This window comes from Fringilla coelebs, assembly GCF_963513975.1.
Source record: "Fringilla coelebs genome assembly, chromosome: Z".
NCBI classification, from domain to species: domain Eukaryota; kingdom Metazoa; phylum Chordata; class Aves; order Passeriformes; family Fringillidae; genus Fringilla; species Fringilla coelebs.
The window spans coordinates 18,762,968-18,787,228 of NC_140031.1; the positions used below are offsets into that span (position 1 = coordinate 18,762,968).

A 24,261-nucleotide genomic window follows, 5' to 3' on the forward strand; every position below is an offset into this window, starting at 1 on the left:
AAAATAATTTCTGTGATTGTAGGAAAAACAAATGAAAAGGAGGTAGTATAATCAATACACCTGAAAATCAGAATTGATATTCATGACTATTCCTTTGGTGCTTCTACTACACCTAGTTAAAAGAATGAGGTATTTTATTAAACTGGATCTCCTATAGATTAACACCTGGTGAAAATATATAGTTCATAGAAATTAAGTTTAAAAGGGAGCTTCAAGTACACTGCACTTCAAAAAATTAATATATTGTGGCCCAGTGATTACTAATCAACAGAAACTGTTGACCCATGAACACAGTGCTCTGTGGACAAGTGTATTCAGGAGTATAGTCACAGCAGGCCACTGGACTATCATGCTTGAGGTACAAAAGCTTGCTAGTGTCTAGCACTATACTATTTCATTCTGGCTCATTTCTCTCCAATACTGTCTTCAAAAGCCTCTGAAGAAGACAGAAAGAAAAAGATGAAGCTTCTGCCAGACAACAAAAAGACAAAAATGGAGCAATAAAAAATTACCCCAGCATCATCTCTTCAAGTAACACACAATGCAAAATGACAGGGCCAGGCTGGAGGGAGCTTTGAGCAACCTGGTCTAGTGGGTGGAGTCCCTGCTCAACGCAGGGGAGGTAGAACCAGATGATCCCTTCCAACACAACCCACTCTGCAATTCTACAAAATCGGTGTTATTTGTGCATTTTTATGCATTTGAAAGTTAAAGAAATAAAAAGTATTGTTTATGCAAATGTCTTTTTACTTCAACATTTGCACTAGAAGAAAATTAATCCCATTAATCCCATAAAAGAACATATGATAATGTAGAAGTAACACAGCTTCAAGTTCTATTAATAGTTGCCTGTATGGACATTTTGGATGAGAGACTGCTTCAAAACTTTGGTTCTAAGATAAACGCAAACATAATTGAAAGCTGTGGAGGATCTTTGTCTTGGGATAAATTTTGGAACCTGGCATAATTTAAGTCTTACATTTCTAATGTATCTGTAAACTTTAAACATTTAATATAATAATAAATCCATAGTATCTATTTTCTAAATTCCATAATCAAAAACTTCTCTGAACACTTGAATCAACTGTTTCAAATATCTATTCCGGTAGGATTTAAAGTGACATTTCAGAATGAGAAGTGTTTTATAGAAAACTGTAGTTTAATATATATTCAGGATTATGTGATATATTTATAATACTTTCTAAAACCAAAACCCTATGAAACAAAGCTTTCATAGGAGAAAAAAGCTCTCTGTTTTTCCCTAACTGCAATTGATAACACATATGCCCTGTTTGTAGAGGGAAATGGGTTGTTACTCATGGTTTTTGGCATGAATTAAGAAAACACAAAATTCTTAGCAGCCATGCAGCTGGGTCTAAAATACTGAACAAATTCAAGATATCTACAATGGCAGAAACAGCAACACTCTGTGTTTCATGCAGGAAAGAAGGGTGAGCTCCAAAAAATGCATGTCTTTGAAAAATACATCCTATCTTAGTATTATAGTGGAGTAGGTATAAACAGCTGCTAATAAAATTATAAACTTGCAAAGCTAGAATGAAATTTCTTCTGGTATACCCTTTATCCATATTCATGTCTCTACAACACAATTTTTTTGTATCACAGCTCCTATGGGTGCCTCACTTCATGCAATGTATACCACATATGTAAAGTGGATAACCCACAGGGCAAACTGCTGTTACCATGCTGCCTCAGCCACCACTGCTGCCTTCTCCTGCCCCTTCCTCTGCCTGGCATGTGTCCAGCTCTCAAACCTTGGGCAGACATCTCCAGAGTCACTCACGGCTCATCTTCACCCTTTCATTAGAGCAGAACTTGCCACATCTTAAATCTGGCTCCAACACCTTTTATACATTTTTCTACCCTGAATGGACCTGTCTATTTGAACCTAAGGTAAATGGACTCTGCATTAGAGGATGGGGCTAAGCAAAAGTGCTGAGACAGATATTTAAAACATCTTGGATGATTAAGCACCACCTCATAATGACATCAAAAACGGCTGCCACCATCCAGAAGTGATGTCCACATGTCCATGCGGGGCTATGGCCATGGCACGGCAGCACGACACGGAGCTGCCCATCGGACAAAATCCAAGCGAGACAACAGTGAGCAGGAGAGCGGTATGCGATGACAGCCCACTGTGCACAGCAAGGTCACTGACCAGCAGTCCTCAAGCTGAAGGGCGTTTGGTCACCCAGCCCCAGCGCTGGAGGTGGCCACGGGGCGCGGCCCTGAGAACGGGACCAGCCCGAATGAGGGAGCGGGATAACGGCGTGGGAGCGGGATAACGGGGCGGGAGCGGGATAACGGGGCGGGAGCGGGATAACGGGGCGGGAGCAGCCCCGCGTCGCGGATCCTGCGGGTGCGCCCTCCCCCTGCCCGCAGAGGGCGCTGTACAGCGCCGCGCCCGGGCCCGGGTGAGCCTGTTCCGCTCCACCGAGCGGCTTCCGCAGCCCCCCGAGCTCCGCCCGTGCTCCGCCGGCCGGCGCTGCTCCTCCTGGCTGCGGGTGGTCGGGCCGGGAGGGCAGCGCCTCCGCCGAGCCGGCCGTGGCTGCTCCGCCCGCTCCGTCTCCGCTTTCCGTCTCAGCACGGGCACAGCGCACCGCGCCCCCGCCCCACCACAGGGCCCCCACTCCTTGGCCCCGCCGCCCTCTGCGGCCTCGAGCCGGGATCGCGGAGCTCCGCGCTCGCCGCGCTGCCCGCTCCGGCCCCGCCCGCTCGCGCCCTGACGCCGAGCATCCCGGGAACTGTAGTCCCTTCTCACAGAGCCGAGGGCGGGGGACCCGGGCAGCAGGACTACGACTCCCGGGAGGTCACGGGAGAGAGGGCGGGGCAGGCTGGGGGCGGAGCGGGGACAGCTCCGGTGCTGATCTCGACGCGGGTTTGCCGGCAGAGCCCGGGCGGGCGGCGGCGGCTGTTGGCGTGCGGGAGCGAGCGGCAGCGGGCGGGCGGCGGGGCCGCGCCCGGCGATGAGGCACGAAGCGCCCATGCAGGTCGGTCCCCGGGCCGGAGCCCAGCGAGGGGTGCGGCGGGCGCGGTGCGGCCGAGAGCCGGGACGGGGCAGGAGTCCCTCCGCCCGGGCCGCCGGGCCGGCTCTGCTGCTGCGGGCGGAGGGTGAGGGTACCCCTGGCGTGTAGGGGGCATGTGCGAGGGGTCGTGTCCCCGCGAGGGAGGGCTCGTCGTGGGGCAGCGGGTGGGTTTCGAGTCACACTTGGGCACATGGAACGGTGTTTTTCAGATACTGCCCCCCGAGCGCCGGTCGCAGCTCTCCTGGGACTGACTGGCTGTCAGGTTGGATGATGAGCTGTACCCAGGTCCTGCCGAAGTGCACAGGAAGTTGGCACGATGCCTCCGCCTGTGTAGTCATGGAGCAGTTGTCCACCTACATCGGAGAGTTGGCTCATGGCTAGAGCTGGGGGTAGAAAAGAGGGGCTCCTTCTCAGTTTTTATGTATGGAAAGATCATTTCAAAGGTGGCTGAGGGGAGAAAAAAATTGGGAAGTGGGACATAATTTGTAAATTATCTCCTTTCCCAAGGAAAGAAATGAAAGCAATTTTCCTTAGTTTTTCATATCCCGTTGTCACTGGCAATAGGTACATTTATAGCAAACACATCCAAACACAATAGAGAAGGGCAATAGCAAGCCAAAATGCTGTTTACAGACATTTAAGAAGTCGTAAAATTATGGTAAAAAAGGCCAAACAAAGCTATGAGATACAGGAGTTTGCATGACAATTCAGCTCCTATCACTCAGCAAAATTATTAGATATGTCAGTGTGAGTTCATAGTAGAAGCACTGGAGTACAAGAGCCTGCAAAGCCACTAAGCCCACAGAGAATCTCATATGCACCTTTTAGTTAACTGATCTAGCTGCATCTGGAGTTCTCCTTCTGCCACTCCTCCTTTTTGGAAGTGTATTGTGGAAGCTTTTTCACTTGCTGGTTAGATGCTTACTAACCTCCAGCTCAGAGGCACTCAATTTATGTTATTGATAAGATCCAGTGTCTGCTCCAATATATATCAGTCTAAATAGCTCTTATTGCATCATGACCAGATTACTATCCAGAGAAACCAGCTAATCCAGTTTTCTTTACTGGATTTTTATTTGGTTCAGTTTTGTTTCATTTTTATTTCTGCCATAAGATAATCTTCCTGTTGACTTTTCTGGGTATTTTCCCATTTGAAGTTTGGCTTTCATAAACACACTTGATCAGAATTGTCCCTAATGCTGTCTCATCAGTGCCCTGGACAGCGGCATTAGTATTTCACTTAGTCTCTTAGCCTGATGCAGCTTCTCTGGCAAACAAAAAGGTACACAGTCTTTCATAGTCTCATGACCCTGAGTGCTGTACTCAATAGAGTAAATGGGAGAACGCTTTAGCCATTTCATTTTCATTCTTTCATCTTCCCTGGTAAATCTAAATGTACTTCTGGAGTACCTGGGCTGACACAGCTTTTATTTTTTCTTTTCATAGCAGCACTATTTTGGTGGCCTCCTAATATCCTGTGTTATACTAAACCTCTTGGGACTGTATCTCATTTTGCCACTAATGCTACCTAGAGTGGGAATTAGAAATATGCTTCCTAAGATACCCTTTTCATAGACAAAGTAAATTCAGGTTAAAGAAAGAGAAATGAGGGATAATTCCCGAGCTCACCACAAGAATCCAAGCTGTCAAAACTGTTTTTTACTACCTTACATTCTACTCTCCTGGGCAGCTCCTGGCAGTGTGGCCATATTCATGCTAGTTTTGCTGATATGAAGCAGGTATAGCTTCTCTGAAGTATTTTAAACCTGCTATGCTTCTCAGTCTCTTCTTGGTATTCCCCAACTTTGCCTTTCAGTGTTCTGCTTAAAAAACCCCTTTGCGATGATAACTACATGTTTCTAATTGTGCTGGGTTGCATTTACATATATACATGATTCTGACCCCATGATACCTTGAAGCAGATAGGCTTTTCCTGATGCTGCCAAGTACATTAGTTTACCAGCTGTGCTCTGCAGATGGCTGGCAATCAGTAAATTCCAAATAAGTGGCTGGTGCATTGTCTACTGAACCTTGTTAATTCTTATTAATTGGTTAAAAAAGAAATGATTAAGATTTGTGAGAATTGGCTCTGGTCTACATCTGTGGATATCAATGTTGAGATCGCACCAATAATGCAAGAGAGTAAGCAGCTTGCCCAAGATGTTGAAAAGAAGAAAACAAAAGCCATAGGATGCCTCTGAAAGAGTTAAGATTAAAATCCAGTCTGTAGATTAGTCTGACATTTCACCTCGAAAGTAATTAATTTCTTCATGGCTGTGTTATTTGTCACAGTGTTCTTATACAGAGGGATTTTGGTAATATTTTAACTCCTCTGATGATGTAGGTTGATCTACACATGTGTAGTGAGTGTTACTCACTTGCACATCCTACATACAGTTTGGTAACTTAGAGTAATAGAATTTTTCCATTGTATTCCATTCTTTCAATATTATTATGTTTGACTAATTATATTTTGCAAAAGGCAGAAAGATTGCCTTGCAAAAGGCTGCAGAAAACTCTGTTTTTACTAAAATATCAACTAAAACTGCTGTATAGAAAGAAATAGGAGTGTATATATTTCTACCCTGTGTGTAGGAAAAAACCATTTCTCTTTCCACTGCAATTAGGTGTGTATAAACACTGGTCAGTCAGTGGTCTTCAACTCTCGTCTGACCCTGAAGACATCAATTAAAAAGGACCTCAGTTACCCCACTTTCGGAGGCGGGCTGTAACAACACTAGACAAAAAGAGAGTGTTACACTTTTAAACAACTTTAAGTACACTAATCAGTCTCTATCCTCACTGTACATAGAAGGAAGACATTTTCTCTGGACTTCCTAATGATCTTTTCCTTTAAGACATGGCTGTTATTAGAGTTTTTAAAAGGAAACAACTTATTTGCTAAAGGCGTGAAGGAATAAATCTCAGTGTTTTCAATGTCAGGTTTTCTTGCCTTTTGCACCATGTTTTCTAGGGGCAAATCATCCTACACTAAGCATGCAGAGTGCATATATAAGTTATATATATATAACATATATATATATAAAAGTTATATATATATAAGTTATATATATATAAGTTATAAATATATAACTAAAGTTGTGTGCAGGCCAGGGACATCACAGCATCCTGCGCTGCTCAAGTAAGAAATCTGTTCAAATTGATTCTGCCAAAGAGTGAGGCCTGCCAAGGCATGAAGAGTCACATAGCCAAATGTTTTGTTATGATCATGGAGGTGGCAGGTAAACACACTTTTTCTGATATTTGTTCTCAACCCTGCTCTATTTTCACCTCTTTTGGGATCAAGGAAACAGCTAAAACGTGAGACTTGGAAAACACCTGAACAGAAAACTTGCCTATGCCCTTAATAATCCATGTTTAAGGAGTTTAGAGATGTACTGTAAGCAGGAAAGCATACAAAGCTATCCTTTATTTGTCCTTGCACCATATTCAAACTGGCAACGTAACTCCTGCTGGCTTTGATAAGGAGCAACCATGTGAGATCTCCCATCTATAGGTTTTCTGGTCATTGTCTTGAGCTTAGACTTCTCAGTCAACTCTCAAGTCTGTCCTAAATCCTGTAGGAAATGGTTTGAGACTGCTTTTGGTGCTAATGAAAATAATGTGCATTTTCTCTTCAATTTTACCAAATAAGGGCAAAATTGTACTGAAGAGAAAACTCAGCATGTTTTGTTGAAAGTGATGCTTGTTTAATATATCCATTTAACCTTTGAGAAGAGAACTTTGTCAAAATAAAGGTATGCATTTTACTTTATTGGAAACAGAATATCATAACTTTAGCAAGGTTTATTTGGTTCTCATCCATGTATGTAATGTGGGAACACAGCACTCCTAGTGATTGCTTCCAGCATAACTTCCAAAGGCAGAACATAGCATCATCACAATCTTCTTCATGTTTTACATATGCCTCCAATAGTAGGAAGAGTACTGTCAGGAGTGAGCTGACATATTAATACCTTGGGAAGTGGATTACAGTGCATTCCATACTTAATTTTTAAGTCAGCAGCTTGCATTTAAGAAAGAGAAGCGCTACAAGCTTATTCAAAAAGTTCAAGAGGACCAAGCATCTATATTTTCCTTACAGTCAGCAGAAATACAGATGTATTTCTTTAGGGTATCATTTAGATTGTGAGCATAAGGTGGATTGTGCTTGGAAGAATTGGTCTTGTTTGCTTACTACAGAATGAGTGAGTTTGGGAAGTAATGGCAAAGTCTTAGCAACTGTACAGAGTCTGATGTTTTTTTACACTAGTGCAGGCTCATTTGGGTTTTGGACAGGAGAAAGGATCACCATCAGTAGTCTAGGGAGACTGGTTCACTAGGCTAAAGTTAGTCTCTCCAAACAGTTTTAATTATTACCTCACTAATCCTCTTGGGGAAATGAGTCCTTTACTATGTATTTCCTATGCCTTTTGCATCCTGTAATAAATGGACATACTCCTGCCCCTGAAATAAAAATAGCTTCAATTCTATGTTCAAGTGCCAGTAATTCTGCCTATGATATTGCAAGTAATGACTCGTAAGTTTACAGCACAGTGAAAGTGTTGGGTTTTTAGGTTTTTTTTCAGAAATATTAAGGAAACTGCTGCATGAGTAATGCATATAACCACACTAATTTAGAGGGGCATTGAAATTCCTGTGAGTAAAATCTGTATTTAAAACTGTCCACAGGAAATACATTATTACTCAGGAAGGCTACACAATGTACATGGTTTAGCAGGACTATTATTAGAATCCAGGTCTCCTGATTTCTCTGCTCACTGAATCATACTGTTTCTGAAGTGTTGGGCATTAAAGTATGTGGGGATGAGTTGGAAGCTTCATAGGATTCAGGGCAGCAAATGGATGAAAGCTTAAACCTCTTTTTTAAATCTTAATCTGGTTGAAGAAGGTATGTGAAAGGCTTCCTAGGAGATATGGAAAGATGTCAAAGGTTTCTTAGGAGATTCAGGAAAGAATATGATATTCCTCCTTGCTACAAGAGGTAACTACTGCTTTCAGCTGCAGCACAGCAGAGGGGAGCCATAAGAGCAGTGGAACAGGCTGCTGCAGCCAGCAAGAGACAATGGTCACACATCTGGCACCCACAGCCACTGCAGTCTTTGGTCTGATAGACCTCATTGACTTCTTGTTGCAAACTCTATGCAACATCAGCATGCCCTTTGTGATACTGCTTTACAGTAATTTGTGAGTAGACTCGTTTCATCAATATTTGATATCCTTTTTCTTGTGTTCTAAGCAAAATACCCCCAAATAGTTGTACAATACAGGACGGTAATGAAAGTTTATCTCTTTTCTATAGAAATAATAAAGCTGAAAGATTAGTAATGTGTATGCTTAACAATATTAATTTTAATTCTGAATCTTCTTTGTTGCATAGCTCTGGAAGAAGTGAATAAATTTTAAGGCCAATGCAAACACTCAGCTTGCGAGCGTAGATAGCCAATACTACATTTAATGAAGAAGGTAATTCTGAAATCGAATTCTGAAAAAAATTACTCCCTACTCTATAATTTATGAAATATATATCTGGGACTGAATTTTCTATTAAAAACTTGCTACTTCCAATATCTTCTTCAGAGATTTTGGTCCCCACTCCTGTATGCCTCTTAAGTAGCCCAAAGAAGCTGGCATCATGTTTTTGATGCTATGAGATAGCAGAATTATCTAAAACATTATACAGTAACTAGAATTTTGCTGAGAGTGTGGGTTAGTGCACAGCTGTCATGCCGGTTCCAGTTGTCCTTTCTGATTGCCCAAATGCATTCTGAGATGCCTAAATTAGAAAGCTTTTACATGAGCTGCTTTTCTGTATGCCTTTATATTAGGTTATGGTGTCTGTCATTCTGTCTAAAATCAGCATACAAAAGTGTTGTTCTTAGAATAATCATGATCAAAGAACTTCTACAGGTTATCAAAATACTTGATAATTTTTCTTGAAAATTCAGCTGAAACACTCTAAGTTCTTTATTTTTGCCATTTCTTTTTGAGCAACCTAGGTAGAACTTTGGTCACATTTTCACTCTAATCTCTGCAATTTTTGTAAAAGCCTAAGGTGTACTTTTTATAAATAGAATCCATGAACTTTGAAGTCCCTAGAGCAAAATAGGTTGCTTTTTAACAGTATTCAGTAAGCTGTGCTTATTCAGGTGTTTTATATGGATTAAAAACTATGTTTCAAGGACTCAGATTTCAAAATGTTGATGTAATCTGGCAGGACCTTAACACAGTTGGGAGATGGGCCACTGCAAACCTCAACAAGGACAAATACAAGGTCTTACACCTGGTTCATGGCAATCCCAGCCACAGCCACAGGCTGGGCAGAGAAGTGATTGAGAGCAGCCCCTTGGGGAAGGACTTGGGGGTGATGGCTGATGGAAAACTCACCACGAGCCAGCAGTGAGTGCTCCCAGCACAGAGAGCTGTGGGAATCCTGGGCTGCATCCAAAGCAGCATTGGCCAGCAGACTGAGAGAGGGGTTCTGCCCCTCTGCTCTGCTCTGCTGAGGCCCCACCTGGAGCACTGCATCCAGCTCTGGGGTCCCCAGCAGGATGAGAAGGAGTTGCTAAGACAAGTCCAGAGGAGGGCCAGGAGGTTGGTGAGAGGGCTGGAGCACCCCTGCTATGAGGACAGGCTGAGCAAGCTGGGGCTGTTCAGCCTGGAGAAGAGAGGGTTGTGTGGGGACCCCACAGACACCTTCCAGTATCTGAGGGGGCCTACAGGGAAGCTGGAGAGGGATTCTCTGACAGGAACTGGAGTGACAGGGCAAGGAGGCACACTGAAAGAGGGGGAATTTTGATTAGATATTAGGAAAAAATTCTTTACTGTGAGAGTAGTGAGACACTGGCACAGGTTGCCCAGAGGGGTGGTGGACCAGGTTCAAAGCCAAGTTAGATAAAGCCTTGAATAACCTGGTCTGGCAGGAGGTGTTCCTGGCAGCAGGACTGAGACTAGGTGATCTTTAACATTCCTTCCAAACCTTAATATTCTTAATATTAATCTAACGTCCACTTATGATGATGTTGCGTTAATATTGAAAATTTAAAAAACTACAGAATATACTAGTACTGGAAAAATATCAAGACTTTGTTTCAGAGGTGTATATTTAATGGTATGATAACTAAAAGCTGGTAAAGGAAAAATGCTTTCAGTAAATTTTTAGGGATGGCAAACGATAGCAACATACTTACAGTAAAATAAATAGTTCAAGAATTTTATAGATGTAAAAATTGCTATGCTTCTGTTTGAAAATATATCTACTATGTCAAAATGAAGCATTGATCTTTTGTAACTCTCTTAATACAAATGAAGTGTCATTGTGTTTTCACCATCTGTTCATCACATTTTCTGAAAACAAGTATTTTTAATGATATACTCCAGAATTCTTCCAGATTTTTAGAATTTTTTTTTGTTTTTGTACCAGTCACGAGTCATTTTTACATCCTCTGTTGCTAGCAGAACTACTATTAGATACAAGAATCACAAAAAATTAATTAGAACTCTATGCATTTCTTGAAGTTTATATTGAAGCATACACATGACAAATCTTTCAAGATATTCTTCTTGAGCTTCATTGATACCTGGTATGAAAAACTCCAATAAAATGGAAATGCTTCCATTTTTTATTATAAAAGAGACAATAAGATATTTCTTTTTTATTTTGAATTACAGATGGCATCCGTTCAAGATTCCAGATATGGCCAGAAAGATACATCTGACCAAAACTTCGATTACATGTTCAAACTGCTCATTATCGGCAACAGCAGTGTTGGAAAAACCTCCTTTTTGTTCCGATATGCTGATGATTCCTTTACATCTGCATTTGTAAGCACGGTTGGGATCGATTTCAAAGTAAAAACCGTTTTCAAAAATGAAAAAAGAATTAAGCTACAGATTTGGGTAAGCTAAAAATAATTCTGTGAATTAAGCAATTTGTAGTAGTTTTGATAGCATTTACACAACTGCAGGTGAGCAGAGAAATGAAATAGTAGTTAATTATTTCTTGCATAGTTTTTCTGTCGTGAATATTAGAGTGCAAACGGTATTTTTAAGGTATTGAAGTACAGTTATCATTAATTAAATTCCTTTTGGAAATAATACGGGTTGACACATATTAATATCTGTGTAGTGAGCTATAAACATCTGTGCAATATTGAAAGTGTTATATGTTATATCAAAGTACCTCGAAACACCACTTTTAAGATCTAGTGTCTTCCCTTAAAAATTATGAATGCATGTGTGAGCTATAATAGTGGGTGCATAACAGAAGGCATAACTTTTTGCGCTGTCATTCTGATCACCTGAAACATCTTCCATCTTCTGCTGAGGAAGAAATCTGGTGCAGAGAGATAGTGTTACCCAGGCATACAAATCCCCTCAGTCCTTGCCTATACCTTAGAGATAGTAGGAAGATAGCCAGTGGAGAAAAATGAGATGAGAGGGAATAGGTTTCCTTTTCCACAGGTTCTCATTAAAAATAAATTATGGCCAAAACTTATTCCATAAAACCATAAAATATCCTGAATTGGGAGGAACCCCACTCCTGGCCCTGCACAGAACCAACACAGCAATCACTCCATGTGCCTGATAGTCCTGTCAAAAACTTGAATTCTGGCAGGTTTGGTGCTGTGATCACCTCCCTGGGGAGCCTGCTCCAATACCCAAGCACCCTCTGAAAAAGGTGAAAAATCTTTTCCTAATATTCAGCCTAAAGCTCCTGTGACACAGCTTCATGCCATTCCCTTAGTCACAGGTCATAGAGAGAAGAGGTCAGTGCCTACCACTCCTCTTCCCCTCACAAGGAGGTTGTAACTGCAGGGAGGTCTCCCCTCAGTCTCCTCCAGGCTGAACAGACCTCACCATCCCTTCTTTGGATGCTTTCTAAATACCTTCTGTATTATTGGTGGCCAAAACCACACACGGGACTTGAGGTGAAGCTGCCTAGTGCATGATGCCTTGGAGTAGCTACCGGGAACAGAGGCTAGACCAGATTAAGAGAGTAATAGCAAGTGTTTATTAAAGGCCTTCAACAGGTACATCTTGGGCAGTCAGAAGCCTCCGAGAGACTACACCCAAGATGGATGATGGTCAGGATCTGCTTTTCAGACAGACATGTTTGGTCCATTTACATATCAGAGGTTAATCCTCCAATGACAGCTTCAGGTAATGAAGTCATATACCCCCAGTTTGCTCCTGCCCCCAACTGATTTTTGTTTGTACTTTTGGGGCCTGAGAAAGTAAGGTGTCCTTCAGCTTCAGGCCCAGGGGAATTGTTTTCTCTGACCAAAATCTGAAGACAGTAGCTAACACTCTATATAAAGTTTTAGAGTTATACATTAAAGCAGTACAGAATTTGAAAAGTTTAAAAGCTAAAATCCTAAGGCATCATTCCCCTGCAAGCCACAATTCTTCTAGGCCAGAGGAATGCAGAGCAGAGTAGGAGAATCCCTTCCCTTGCCCGGCTGTGCCTGTTGCACCCCAGGACATGGTTGGATTTAGGATAGATTCACTGATACATCCCCTCATTCTTGGATGATAGGGTGGTACTAAAAGGAGAGGGAGAAATAGCAAAACCTTTAGTAATGTGGAGCTAGAACTGCAGGTCTTCCTGGTGTCCTTGAGGACTTAGAGCAGTGTTTCCTTTGTGAAATGTTTGTAAGAGCCTTGAACACCAGATTTTCCTTTAAATTTTTTTTTTTATGAATATGAATCATTTAAAATTCCTTTAATGATGGGCAGCCATTAAGCCTCAGAAAATCTTCGTTCAAATCTGACCAGTTCATCTAACATGATTTAAACAGCAGATAAATTGAATATTTTCTAAATATAGTACAATGGAAAATTTCCCAGGGTTTTCTAAACTCTATCTCATTAGGCTTCAGCCCTTGATATCTCAAATAATTTATTGTTCTGTACGCTCTAGGAAATAGAAGATAGAATTTTTGCCTCTCAATGTTTTTACACTTAGGTTATCACTATTGCCATTAGTATAACAGTGGTGTGTATATATATAAAACACTTCAATAACATGCTGATTTCATTTTAGTAGTTTAGTGTTGGAGATCGCATTGACAGAACCTTATTATTTTTTTATAATGGAGCAAGAAAATTATGTTCATATTACAGTTTTTACACAGTTTTTCTTTTAATTAACAAGTAGCCATTACAGTAGGTTTTATTGCTCACGTCTTTCCTAACAAAAGCAGCAATGTTAGTTTACAAGGTTGTCATGTGATTAGCTTGACACCAAATTATTTTTTGCCTCTCCATGTCACAAATATGTGCTTAGTTCAAAGCTGTCCAGTAATCTAGATATGTTGTGGTCTATCCCTGGCGTAGATGGGATGTAGCATCTGTATTCTTCCCAGTAGTAGCAAAATGTATTTTGTTGTTCTTTGCATGGCATTAACATCAGAGTCCAAAGAGGCTATGATAGTTCTTGCCTGAAAAAACCAAAATGATTGGTACAAACCCAAGAGCTCTGTGTTCCTTAGGGAAGAGGAAACAGAGGGTCAGAGCATTGAAGAGACCTTTCTGTTTGAAGAGTCCTGTGCCAGGATGTAGGGTTAGAGACAAGCCTTCAGATCACACTTTCATAGGAAATGGCTTTAATCCAAGCCAGCACTGCATCTTTATTTTTGTTGGTGGTTGTGTTGTTTTTTGTTGTTTTTTTTTGTTTGTTTTGTTTTGTTTTGTTTTTGTTTTTGTTTTTGTTTTTGTTTTTTGTTTTTTGGTTTTTTGTGGGGAGGGCGTTTGTTTGTTTTACACTAAATTTCTAATGCCAGTTCTTAAATGGCCTTGTAATTGCCAAGTTAACTCAAATTGCAACACCTCACTTATAGCTGTCTGTGCTTTTTAGATGGAGTGTTCTATGTTGGAGCAGTGTTGCAGTTAAGCTTGCTAGTAAATCCTTTGATTGTTGCACCTCTGAGACCTTCAATAAAATTAGTAAAGGATCTCAGAAAGCTATTCTAGTGCACAAAATCTGAAATAGAGCACTATTATCCTGTGTCCTAAGTTATATCCAGAGCAGAATTGTTCTAAATAGGCATTGTCTATATATGTAGCTTGCGTCTATATTATACTTTGTTATTTTTATTGGTTATGCAAATAACATTCTAAAATGAATAGTGCTTTTGCACAATATCCATTTCCATTTCATTTATTTACTTATTCCTTTATGAAAGACAATTTATATTAGATAGAATATAAAATCAAATGAATCATAGTGAGTGTGATTTGGTGTTAAATCTGAGTAGAAGCATGAGGTTATAACTTGCATGAAGTTATAACACTTCACTCAAAATCAGCGACAAACTATTTGGTGGCATCGTGTGATAGCTGATGTTCAGCATATATGAAATAAAATATTATTGAAAATCTCACAGTTTTGTAAACTCAGAAGACTGCAGATGCAACTTTAAAATGTGTTTTGAATGACAAAATTAGAACTGAATTACTTTGCCATGCACTTAAGTGAAGAAATACATGGAATGATGCTGCTCTGCTATTCTTGATTGACAATAAAATGCAGAAATATGTAAATAGTAATGCTGTTAGGTCACTGAAATTCCCTATGTTGACGCATTATCAATCCAATCCAATTTTTCCTGTTACAATTTTGTACATATTCTTCTAGGTTAATGTTCCTGTTTAATAGTGCTTCCAACAAGATACTTTTTGTTCAACTTGAAGCCTGTTGGGGTTTTCAGATTCTGTCAAAATAAGATTCTCATATGCTTGCCAGTGAAGGTTACAAGTTTGTTTAAAGTCAGCATGGGCACTCAAAGAAGCAGAGCCATTATTTAATAATAAAATTCACAGTGTATTATCATGGATGAACTAGGAAGGGTTATCAGAATGAGGTAGGTGGTGTTTACATACTGGGATGCCCTGCAAGTCTTTTCTTTGTTTGAGGTTTTTTCTTGCTTGGAGGCAATGGTGTCTTATTCTTGAAATGTCTTCTTTCATTTTTCAAGTCAGGGAGAATGGACGTCCTCTAGTCCTTGTTGTAATATCATTTTCAAATGGTCAGAAAGAGCCTGCTGGGAGCACTGTAACATATGCTTCCTTTCCTTCTGAGCCAAACATCTTCTTTCCACAGTATTTACTACTGGAATTGAAAGAAGTTCAGAGTTCAAGTGCTATATTGATTAGTGGTAACACATTACATTGTCATAGGACCACCATCTGGCCGTGAAATTTTGTTTCACAGCACGTTATAAGTGTGACAATCTGCTATGGACATTAGGAAGACAGAATATTAACATATTTCTTACCTTTTAGAGGACAGGAATCTAAAAAAAATGTGTCTTACCTAAAAAAGTATTGCTTTCTCCATTGAAACTATATGAAAATTTGTAAAGCAGCACATACAGACATAGGATAAAAGTCCATTAAAGGGCTTTAGGATGTTTTACAGTGTCAAAGAATAAAAAGTAATATATTTTTCATCCATTTTTTTAAAATTAGTAATATTAAAGGAAAGAGCTGAAACTAGTAGGCTAGAAGATCTTCTCACTTTCAAACTTACATTGAATTTTTAAAAATTATTTGCCAATATTAATTCAGACAAAAATGCATTATAACTAAAACTATTAAAAGCCCAAATGTGTCTAAATCAGAAAATAAAAATAAGAACCCTTTAAATATATCTGTAGCTGTAGTGTTGTAAAGCCTTGCATTACTTTTGTGAATTGTGAATGATATAGTACAAATAACAGCCTGAAATAGTTTATGGACAAATTATAGGCTTATTTGGACAGTAGAAGTTGTTAGCTAACATGTCAAAATAAACCATAGAATAGAGAGGAAAAAATCAAGAAAAATAAAGTCCAGATAATGGCTCTTAGAAGAAAGCATAAAATTTGCAAAGACAGGTCAATATATTTAGCTGACAGTTTATCCATACCTTGTTTTTGGCTCATTTTTAAAATTTACTTGATCAGAAGCCTCAGTGATTTCAAATTGATTTCAGTCCAAATTTTTTCTAAGGAATAAAGTATCAAGTTTTCCCTCTGTGATCTGTTTATTGCACAAATGTGTTATAACTGCTTTTATACAACAATATCTGATTGTAGCACTTTGGTGCAAATATCAAATAAGAACACTGCGCTGCCTTTTGCTGCTTAGATGGTTTTTCCCTGGGACTAGCTGTAGACTTCACGGGCTGGGTGCAATAATCACATAGAAAGATATCCTCCTAGAGGAGACAGGATAAGCGCTGCTTGTGTCAGCATTTCCTTCTCAGAAGTGTCTGTGACAGTTTCATTTGATACCCAAAATGTTTCTTCCTTCACATCAACAGCTTCTATAAATCATCATAGGATGATTAAGGACTAAGTAAGGACTAGGTTGTGTAAGCTGACTGAGAAAATGCAATGTCATCATTCAATAACTAAAATTATTAGAACTATTTTAAAAAAATCTATAAATATTAGGCGCCTGATTTTTTTTCTCTACAAGCTTCCTAGCAGTCCTTTAGCAGTAAAAAGAATTCAGATTAAAAAAAAAAAAGAGTGTAGAGTGTGTGTGTGTGTGTGTGTGTGTGTGTGTGTGTGTGTGAGTGTGTGTGTGTGTGCGCTAAAAGGGTCTGTAGAGTACCAACATGCATGAATATTATCTTGATACTGAGGTCTCTGGAGGGTATTCTGCAGTAACTTAAAAGCGTGGAGGCAGTGCAATTTTGCAGAAATACCCTGAAACTGACTGGGGCTATAAGAATCAGTTCAAGAGTCACTAAATACACTGGTTCAGCAGAAAAAGAGTGAAAGCTGAAGCTATAAAAGTGGAGGTAGCATTTGGAGAAGAGGAGTAGCATGTGGAGAAAGAGGATAGCAAATGTAGGAAGTATTTCATGACGGGATTTTCAGTCACATCTGTCTCATCTGAGTGTTTTTGATTCTTATGATAGCCAGTGCAAACTATATTTCATTATTCCTTTCTCAGCTGTTGGTGACAATGTGTACCCATTCATTTTAGATAATGATAGTAAATCTAATATTGAAAATGAAACTTCCTCATCTTACCATGAAAATCAAATGTGTATACTGTAGTACATTAGACAAAGTGATTTGCCAAGAGTAATGTAGAATCATAGAATGTGCTGAGTTTAAAAGGACCCATCAGGATTGTCAAGTCCAACTCCTGGCCCTGCATAGGGCACCCCAAGAGTTACATCATGTGCTGGAGACCATTGTTGAAATGGTGGTGTGACCGCTTCCATGGGGACACCGTTCCAGTGCTAGAATTTGAGATTTCTCTGGATTCAGCTGTATTACTAAATGAAAAATTCTGAGACTGACCTTAGGCACTGGTATTCAGCTGGTATGGAATAGTTTTTGTCCATATGTTTAAACTCATTCAGTCTCTGAAAGAGAATGGACTCATCCTGATCTTGTATGGGAAAGGTCTCTGTCCTTTGCTAAGTTCTGGATTCCGCCCAGGAGCTGCTAGCGCTTGCAAACCTGGGTCAAAGCAGTTTGACAAAACATGATGGCAATTTCACAGCATAGACAAATTTGATAGCCTTGAAGTGCTTCTTGTTGCAACCTAATTTGCTGTTACAGGCATGGCCTGAAACAGCGCCACCTCCAGGCAGACAGGTCTGAGTAGGTCTGACCTGTCCACTGTGATAAGCAGTGCAATATATTCATAAATGTTGGTCTGTTAGAAAGTCCTAAAGGAGCCATTCCCAAGAAAAGATGGTTAATGAGTAATGTAGTTTTAACAGATAGAAGGCTGCAGTCTTTCTGAACTTTTCCTGTTAGCTGAAACAAAGGGAAATTCTGGGAAGCTTTTGTTTCATTTTGAAGATGCCCTTCAACAAACAAATGTTATCCAGTTGTAGCTGGATATGGTTTGCCTGAATTATTTAATTTCTCCACAATACACAACTTCTACACAATATAAATCACTGAAGAGCCTGAAATTTTTGGGGTAGAATCCTATTTTCATGCTGCAGTATCATTTAATATGCTGCTTCTTACAAATTCATTGAGAGTACTACCACTTATGTGCAAGTCATATTTGGTAGACTTTATTTCTCAGAAATACTAGTGAAATTTATTAATTATTTTTGCTTAATTTTTTTAACCCTCATTTTCCATAGCATCTGGAGTTGTCAACAGATATTGAAAATTTGTTCAGTCAAAGAAAGCCTATTATAGTACAGAGAGAACTATTATATTCAGATCTATCAGAGAACCACCAGGAGTTTTTAATCTCTGCATAGCTTTAAAAGATTCTTAGTTAATTTCAGAAGTTGTATATTTACTGAACGTAGGGATTCTTTACCTTACCCTGTTTATTCTGTATTCTGTTTCCTGTACTTGTTTTTCTGTTTCTCTTAAAGTTGCACCCATGGGTTCAATTCAGTTACAATTTTCCATCATCTTAGATAGGTAGCCTAGAAGGAAATTTTTGGAAGAGTTCCCTTTCAGCCATTCAAGTGGCAATGAACAGTAGGAGGGGGAGATACTGCTTACCTAAAAGGGAACAAGACAGTTTGCGTTTTCTCTAAACTTTAGTACATACTGGTAATTTAAATAATCTATATAATGTATAAAAATATAAATAACTACTATAGCTTAAATGTTAAAGGCAGCAGAGCAGAGGGAAATATAAGCAGAGACTGGAAAGATAATATATGTGCTGCTATAGGAAGTTTGACTGCAATTGCTCATACTATGAGGCAGGATGTGAGAGAAAGCACCAAGAATCTGAGTGAAAATGGGACCAAGAGTTTATGAATTAGGGCACCTTTAACAGTGTGAAAAATTAGTTACTACATGTAATAGTTGGTATTATTTCTTTGCACACTACAAACACTACAAAATCACACTATAAAAGTGCCAAAAGATGTGATACCACAATCTTTTACTGGAAAACTCAGAACTGTATTCGCTAAAATTTTTTTTGAAACACTGCTACCTTGGGAAGTATTCAATGTGTAAAAATATAGATGCATTCTTTATAAACAATACATGTCTTGAAAAACTAACTGCATTTCTTGTATGGAACCAGGGTTCAATCTTCAATACCAAAGACCTTGGTGATGTAAAAGGCACGTTCCATTCAGATTTCAGTGCAAAGAGTGCATGTTATATACTTTATAGGACAGGCCATCTTAGCCAGTGATTGTACTTTTAAAAATTCATATGCAATTTATTTAAAATGCAGCACTGGCTGTTCAAATATTTATGAGATATTACAATTTTATTGCTATTAAAAGGGCCTGTCTTGAGGGTTTTAAACATTGTCTTTAAACCCAACTCAAAAAAATGGATGGTGACTATAAGTTCAGCACCCTGTCTAGGGAGTCCTTTGTCCTGATGCTGCATGTCCTGATGTTTGCTCTAAAATGCACACCAAAGTGGTTGCAAATTCCTGGTCTCAGTCTGCAGAGAATATGTGAGTCAGTTCTGCAATGTCAGTTCTGCAACTGCAACCAGCATTAAGTTCCACTATTTTTCTCAATATTCCAACAGATTTTTGAAAGCCTTCTGTAGAGTCTTGGGTCAAGGATTTCACTCTTTTACAAAGTCCTGTGCTTTACATAACCCTACAATACTTATTTCACATTGCTGGATTTTAAATATTTTTTGAAAAAGACTCCTGTTATTAGAAAATTGATACATTTGTATTCAAAGGCCTATATTAACTGGAAAGAAAAGGTGTCATTTAGCATAATTGAGATTCCAAATAAGGCTTATCTCACTGTTTAACTTCAAGCCTATGTGGGAATTCTTTAAGAGAAACTTAGCTAGAGTAAGATCCTTTCCAGAATGCTTTTAGCATTCCGGAAATTGTCTTAGGCAGTTTTCTTCATTGTACTCCAGAAAAATGCATTCTGCCATGTTCTAGGCCAACAAATCATCAAACTGTCCCACGTAAGTAATTGCAGCTCCCCCTTACCTGTGACCAGACTGCCTTCTGGTATAACCATTTTATAGCTGCCTTTGCCTGCCACATAATGATCTGCGAGTCACCAGCCTGTGACTGTCAGAAAGCATATACCAATGGAAGAACTGTCATGAACCAGCACTTGCATGCATGCAAATATCATATAAATGTTACAAAGGCTCCATAGAAGCTGGAGATGAGAAAAGAAAAGAGAAGATAGAAGAGTATTTCATAGATATGTATCTGAATATCTAGATTTTTTTGTTTTGTTTTGTGTTGATTTTTTTTTCAATGGAGGAGTCAGGGTGGGAAAGAAATAATAAAAGGAATGATTTTGCTATGGGATCTGGATCAATAACAGTTACATTGGACTAAATTTGAAAAATAAATAAGCTATTTTATTTGTACAAGCTCAACTGAATTCAGAGAATCTGACAGTATACTTTTAAACTGTCAATGTAACTTATATTTACTAAGTTATCATTTTAATAAACAAAACTAAGCCTATTTCTAAAATGAAATGAATGTTGACAGCATTCCTAAAAGTGAAATCAACTGTGCTGCGCAGTCCATGAACCACTTTAGCAGCAAGTTGATAACATCTATACAGTTGCAGTGAATCTACAAAGAAAAACAAAATTAAAGAAGCCCATTCAGGCTCTTTGCTGAATTTTAATAAGATTCATGTTGTAGATTAGAGCAAAATGTTGCACTCTTGCTGTGCAGTTGTTGCTTTGAAATCACAGGACCAGAGCCTTGGACAGGAGCCATAATGTAAATACCATGAAAATGGGAGTGTAGAGATAATATTTAAGGCTTACTTTTGCCCTCTCCTGCTGCTCAATACAAGCTGTTTCCCTGAGCTATGTTAGAACATCTTGAAATCATTCTGAAATTATGCTGGGTTGAAAGGGACACAAGTGACTGAGGGAGGATATAAGGATCATACAAAAGAAACTAATTTCTATTTAATGCTAGTCAATTTGAATTTTTTTTCAGGAGGTAAGCCTAGGTGCATTTTGTAAGAGCACAGAGCCATCAGGGTCTCTGAGTCACATGAGGATGTTTGTAGTAGCTTATATAGTAGCATATATAATGGGCAATGCATGCAGATTTTACATGTGAAATTATGATATCAAACAAAACAGCATCTTGGAGAATTTAGCTCTGTATTTACATTGATATCTGGTGGTCAGATAAGAAAAAGCAGTTAGCATATCAATTGCAATTTTTTTTTCCATTAGGGAAACTGCTTTTTCCACTTTTCTTTCTTTTCAGTGTAGTTGAAGGCTAATCTCCTTCAATCTTTCCTGAATAAACATATTGTTTTATCATAATCATCTTGGTATTTTCTGGTTTAACCCAGATTGTTTTATTACTCACTCTTCATAAACAAATTCTTTCCCCAATATTTACCTCTATAACTTTGTTTTTTCATTATTGCAGTTTGAGAAATACAGAGAAATTTTACCTCAATGAATTCAGTCAATAACACAGATGGAAATTTTCAGCAGTGTAATTTGCTGACTTCTTTACTCTAAAATTAGTATGGTGCCTATCTATATTTGATGGTAGCTGTATATATATATATAAAGAAGGTTCTTACTTTTCTGGCCATTAGGTCATTATATTTGTATATTTGTGTATTTATAGAAAGAAAAAGGAATTTAGGTCTGCCACAGGAAATAAATTTTTCTCTTGTGACAGCAAGAATGATACTCAGTGGGCATTGTTGCCCCTTATAGATTTCATACTATTGACTTTTGTTTATTCTATTTGCAAATACAGACCACTCTGCAAAAATGACTATGAAGTAAACTCTCCTAGGGGTTTCTGGTTTTCCTTTATAGATGGTTTGGTTTGTGATACTGACTACCAAGGCCTGTATTTGTTCATCTTAATGGAGTATTCCAGAATGAGCTGAGCTAAATAAAAAACACTGGTTATGTAATATCTCAGAATTCACCTAAAATTAGGACATGTACTTCTGCAATGTCATTAAATCTTTTGGGATTGATTATTTCTGACCTCTTCTCCAAAAGTTCCTCAAATTGTAGTCATTTTACAAAACTTCTTAACAGCCATTAGTGGAATTTACTTCAGGTGCAATTTCTTCAGAGAATTCTGCGATTAGGGTTTCTAGATTTTAGTAGACATGATCACACATGATATAGCATCACATATGCTAACAGTGGACTAAAAAGATATGAGGTGAAGTGTGGCAGCATCTCAGCTGGCTGGATGTAAATGTAAGATTCTTCAACTGTATGAACAAAAGAAATCAAAGTAATTTCCTTGAGAGCACTGATTTCAGTCCTGGAAAGAAGAGTGGGTGAGGAACTAATGACATGCTGTTTTGACAGGAGAGGACATCAGACTTCAAATGCAATGTGTTAAGGTTTTAGGACTCAAATAGTTAATACACTTAACCCATAGTAGTTATATGCTAACGATTGTAAATTACGGAGGTTGGAAGGTGTTGCCAGTACAGAAGAGGAGATGAGCATATAATACATAAAAAAACCCCTACTAGCTTTCAGATGTCAGGTAATAGAATTGGAATTTAATTTAATAAGGTCAAATTAGACACTTCAGAAACAAGAATAGGAAAGTACTTCTTAAAGTATAAGTTGTTTAGTTAACAGCCACTGAATAAAGGCATGATCTGGGTATATGAGAAAACAAAGGGATTACTACTAATCATCCCAGAAAAAACAGTTAATATGCATGTGCTTGGTGAAATATTTCCAGAGGAAATGGGATTATTTCATTATTTGCTGTGCTGGAGATACTTCATATGGAGAAAGAAGTTCAAACTGACAACAGGTAAAGAAAAAACCCTACCGTAGTACATAGAGGAGCTAAAGGAAATAGAAGGAGACAAATAATGTAAGTTTCTTGCTCCAGAAAAAGAAGGCAAGATTAGTACTTTAGTTTTTTATGAAGCTTGTAGTTTGGTTTGGTTTTGTTTGGTTTGGTTTGGTTTGGTTTGGTTTGGTTTGATTTGGTTTGGCTTGGTTTAGCTTGGTTTGCTTTTTTTTTTCCCCCACAAACACATTTAATTTTGTCCAAAATGCACAGTCCTCCATCGAGAAGTAATTTAAATGAAAAAAAAATGTGTACACAAGCCCATTATTTACATGATGTCAATGTCCTAAAGAAACCTGTGACAAGTGAACAGGATATGCACTGATCATCTGTGTAACAGACAGAGGCATTCATGGTTTGACTTAGAAAGCTTCTGTGGATTTCAGCTGACAAGTGGCACTTGGACCTTTCTGAATGCTCACAATTGCTACTTCCCCAATTGTATGCTTGTATGATATTTTGCATATGGTGGTAGTCTTGTAAAGAGTACCTAAAAGATTCCAGTATTTGTCTTGCTTCTCTGCCTCATGAGACATTTTTTCTGCTCTTGTTTAGATTAACTCTCTTTCAGAATGTCCATCTGTCAGATACTAATAATGCTTTCTTTTCATAGCACTCTGCTTCTGGCAGTTTAATTTATTGAATGGTTTAAAATAGTGTCAGTAGCTAGCTGTATCCATTAAGGTAGAGCTGGTGGCATGTAGCAGAATCCCAACAGAAGCAAAAGAGATCGATAGGAAATCAGTTTGGTCTTTGAACCTGGTGTGTCTGGTAGACAAAGAAGTTCACTAAACAGCTGCTGAGTGTGAACATGTCTTTTGCCATGATGCAGGTAGTATGGAACCCATCAAGGCGGAAAGACATTAAAAAGATCATATAATGGCAAGGGGGGTTATAGTCATTTTGGCTGGGAAATGGAAATGCTGGGATAGCCAGTATTGTGCTAATTAGAGGAGAACAGAGAAAAGAAAAAGAAAGATGTGATGGAAGCATGTATGAGGAGTCCTGTGAAAATGAATGTCAAATCTGAAGTAAGATTGTAATTAGCCACCTGAAGTATGAAAAGACCTTACAGAAAAGTCAGATAGTCCAGGACAAATGCCTCTATGCTGAAGGTTATGAATACCATTATGATTGCGCAGAAACAGGAACCTTAAAGCTAAGTGGAATAAGCAATAATAGAAGATGGCATTGGTACATGAAAGAAGCAATGATAGAAGGCATTTGCACAGAACAGTCTTAATTAGACTTCAGCTCTGGCGATTAAACTTACATATATTTAGAGCTATTTTTTTTCCTTGCTCTAATTGGAAGGCTAAGGCACTCTAAAGAAATACCCTGTTTTAAACCAGCCATCTTTATAGCTGGTCTGCATGAGAAGAATGAGCCTGGGATTTTAAATGGATAGAAAGAATAAAAC

General features: G+C 38.8%; 1 protein-coding gene across 1 annotated transcript in view; it reads left to right on the plus strand.

Annotated features, from left to right (window-relative positions):
- Positions 1-2,990: 2,990 nt before the first annotated feature.
- Positions 2,991-24,261, plus strand: part of RAB3C (RAB3C, member RAS oncogene family) — a gene marked incomplete at both ends in the record, with an annotated part of 114,190 nt that continues 92,919 nt past the window's right edge. The window contains 2 exons of the mRNA XM_084225612.1: positions 2,991-3,014; positions 10,743-10,970. Coding sequence (XP_084081738.1) covers positions 2,991-3,014; positions 10,743-10,970 — 252 coding nt within the window. The remainder of the gene's footprint in view (positions 3,015-10,742; positions 10,971-24,261) is intronic.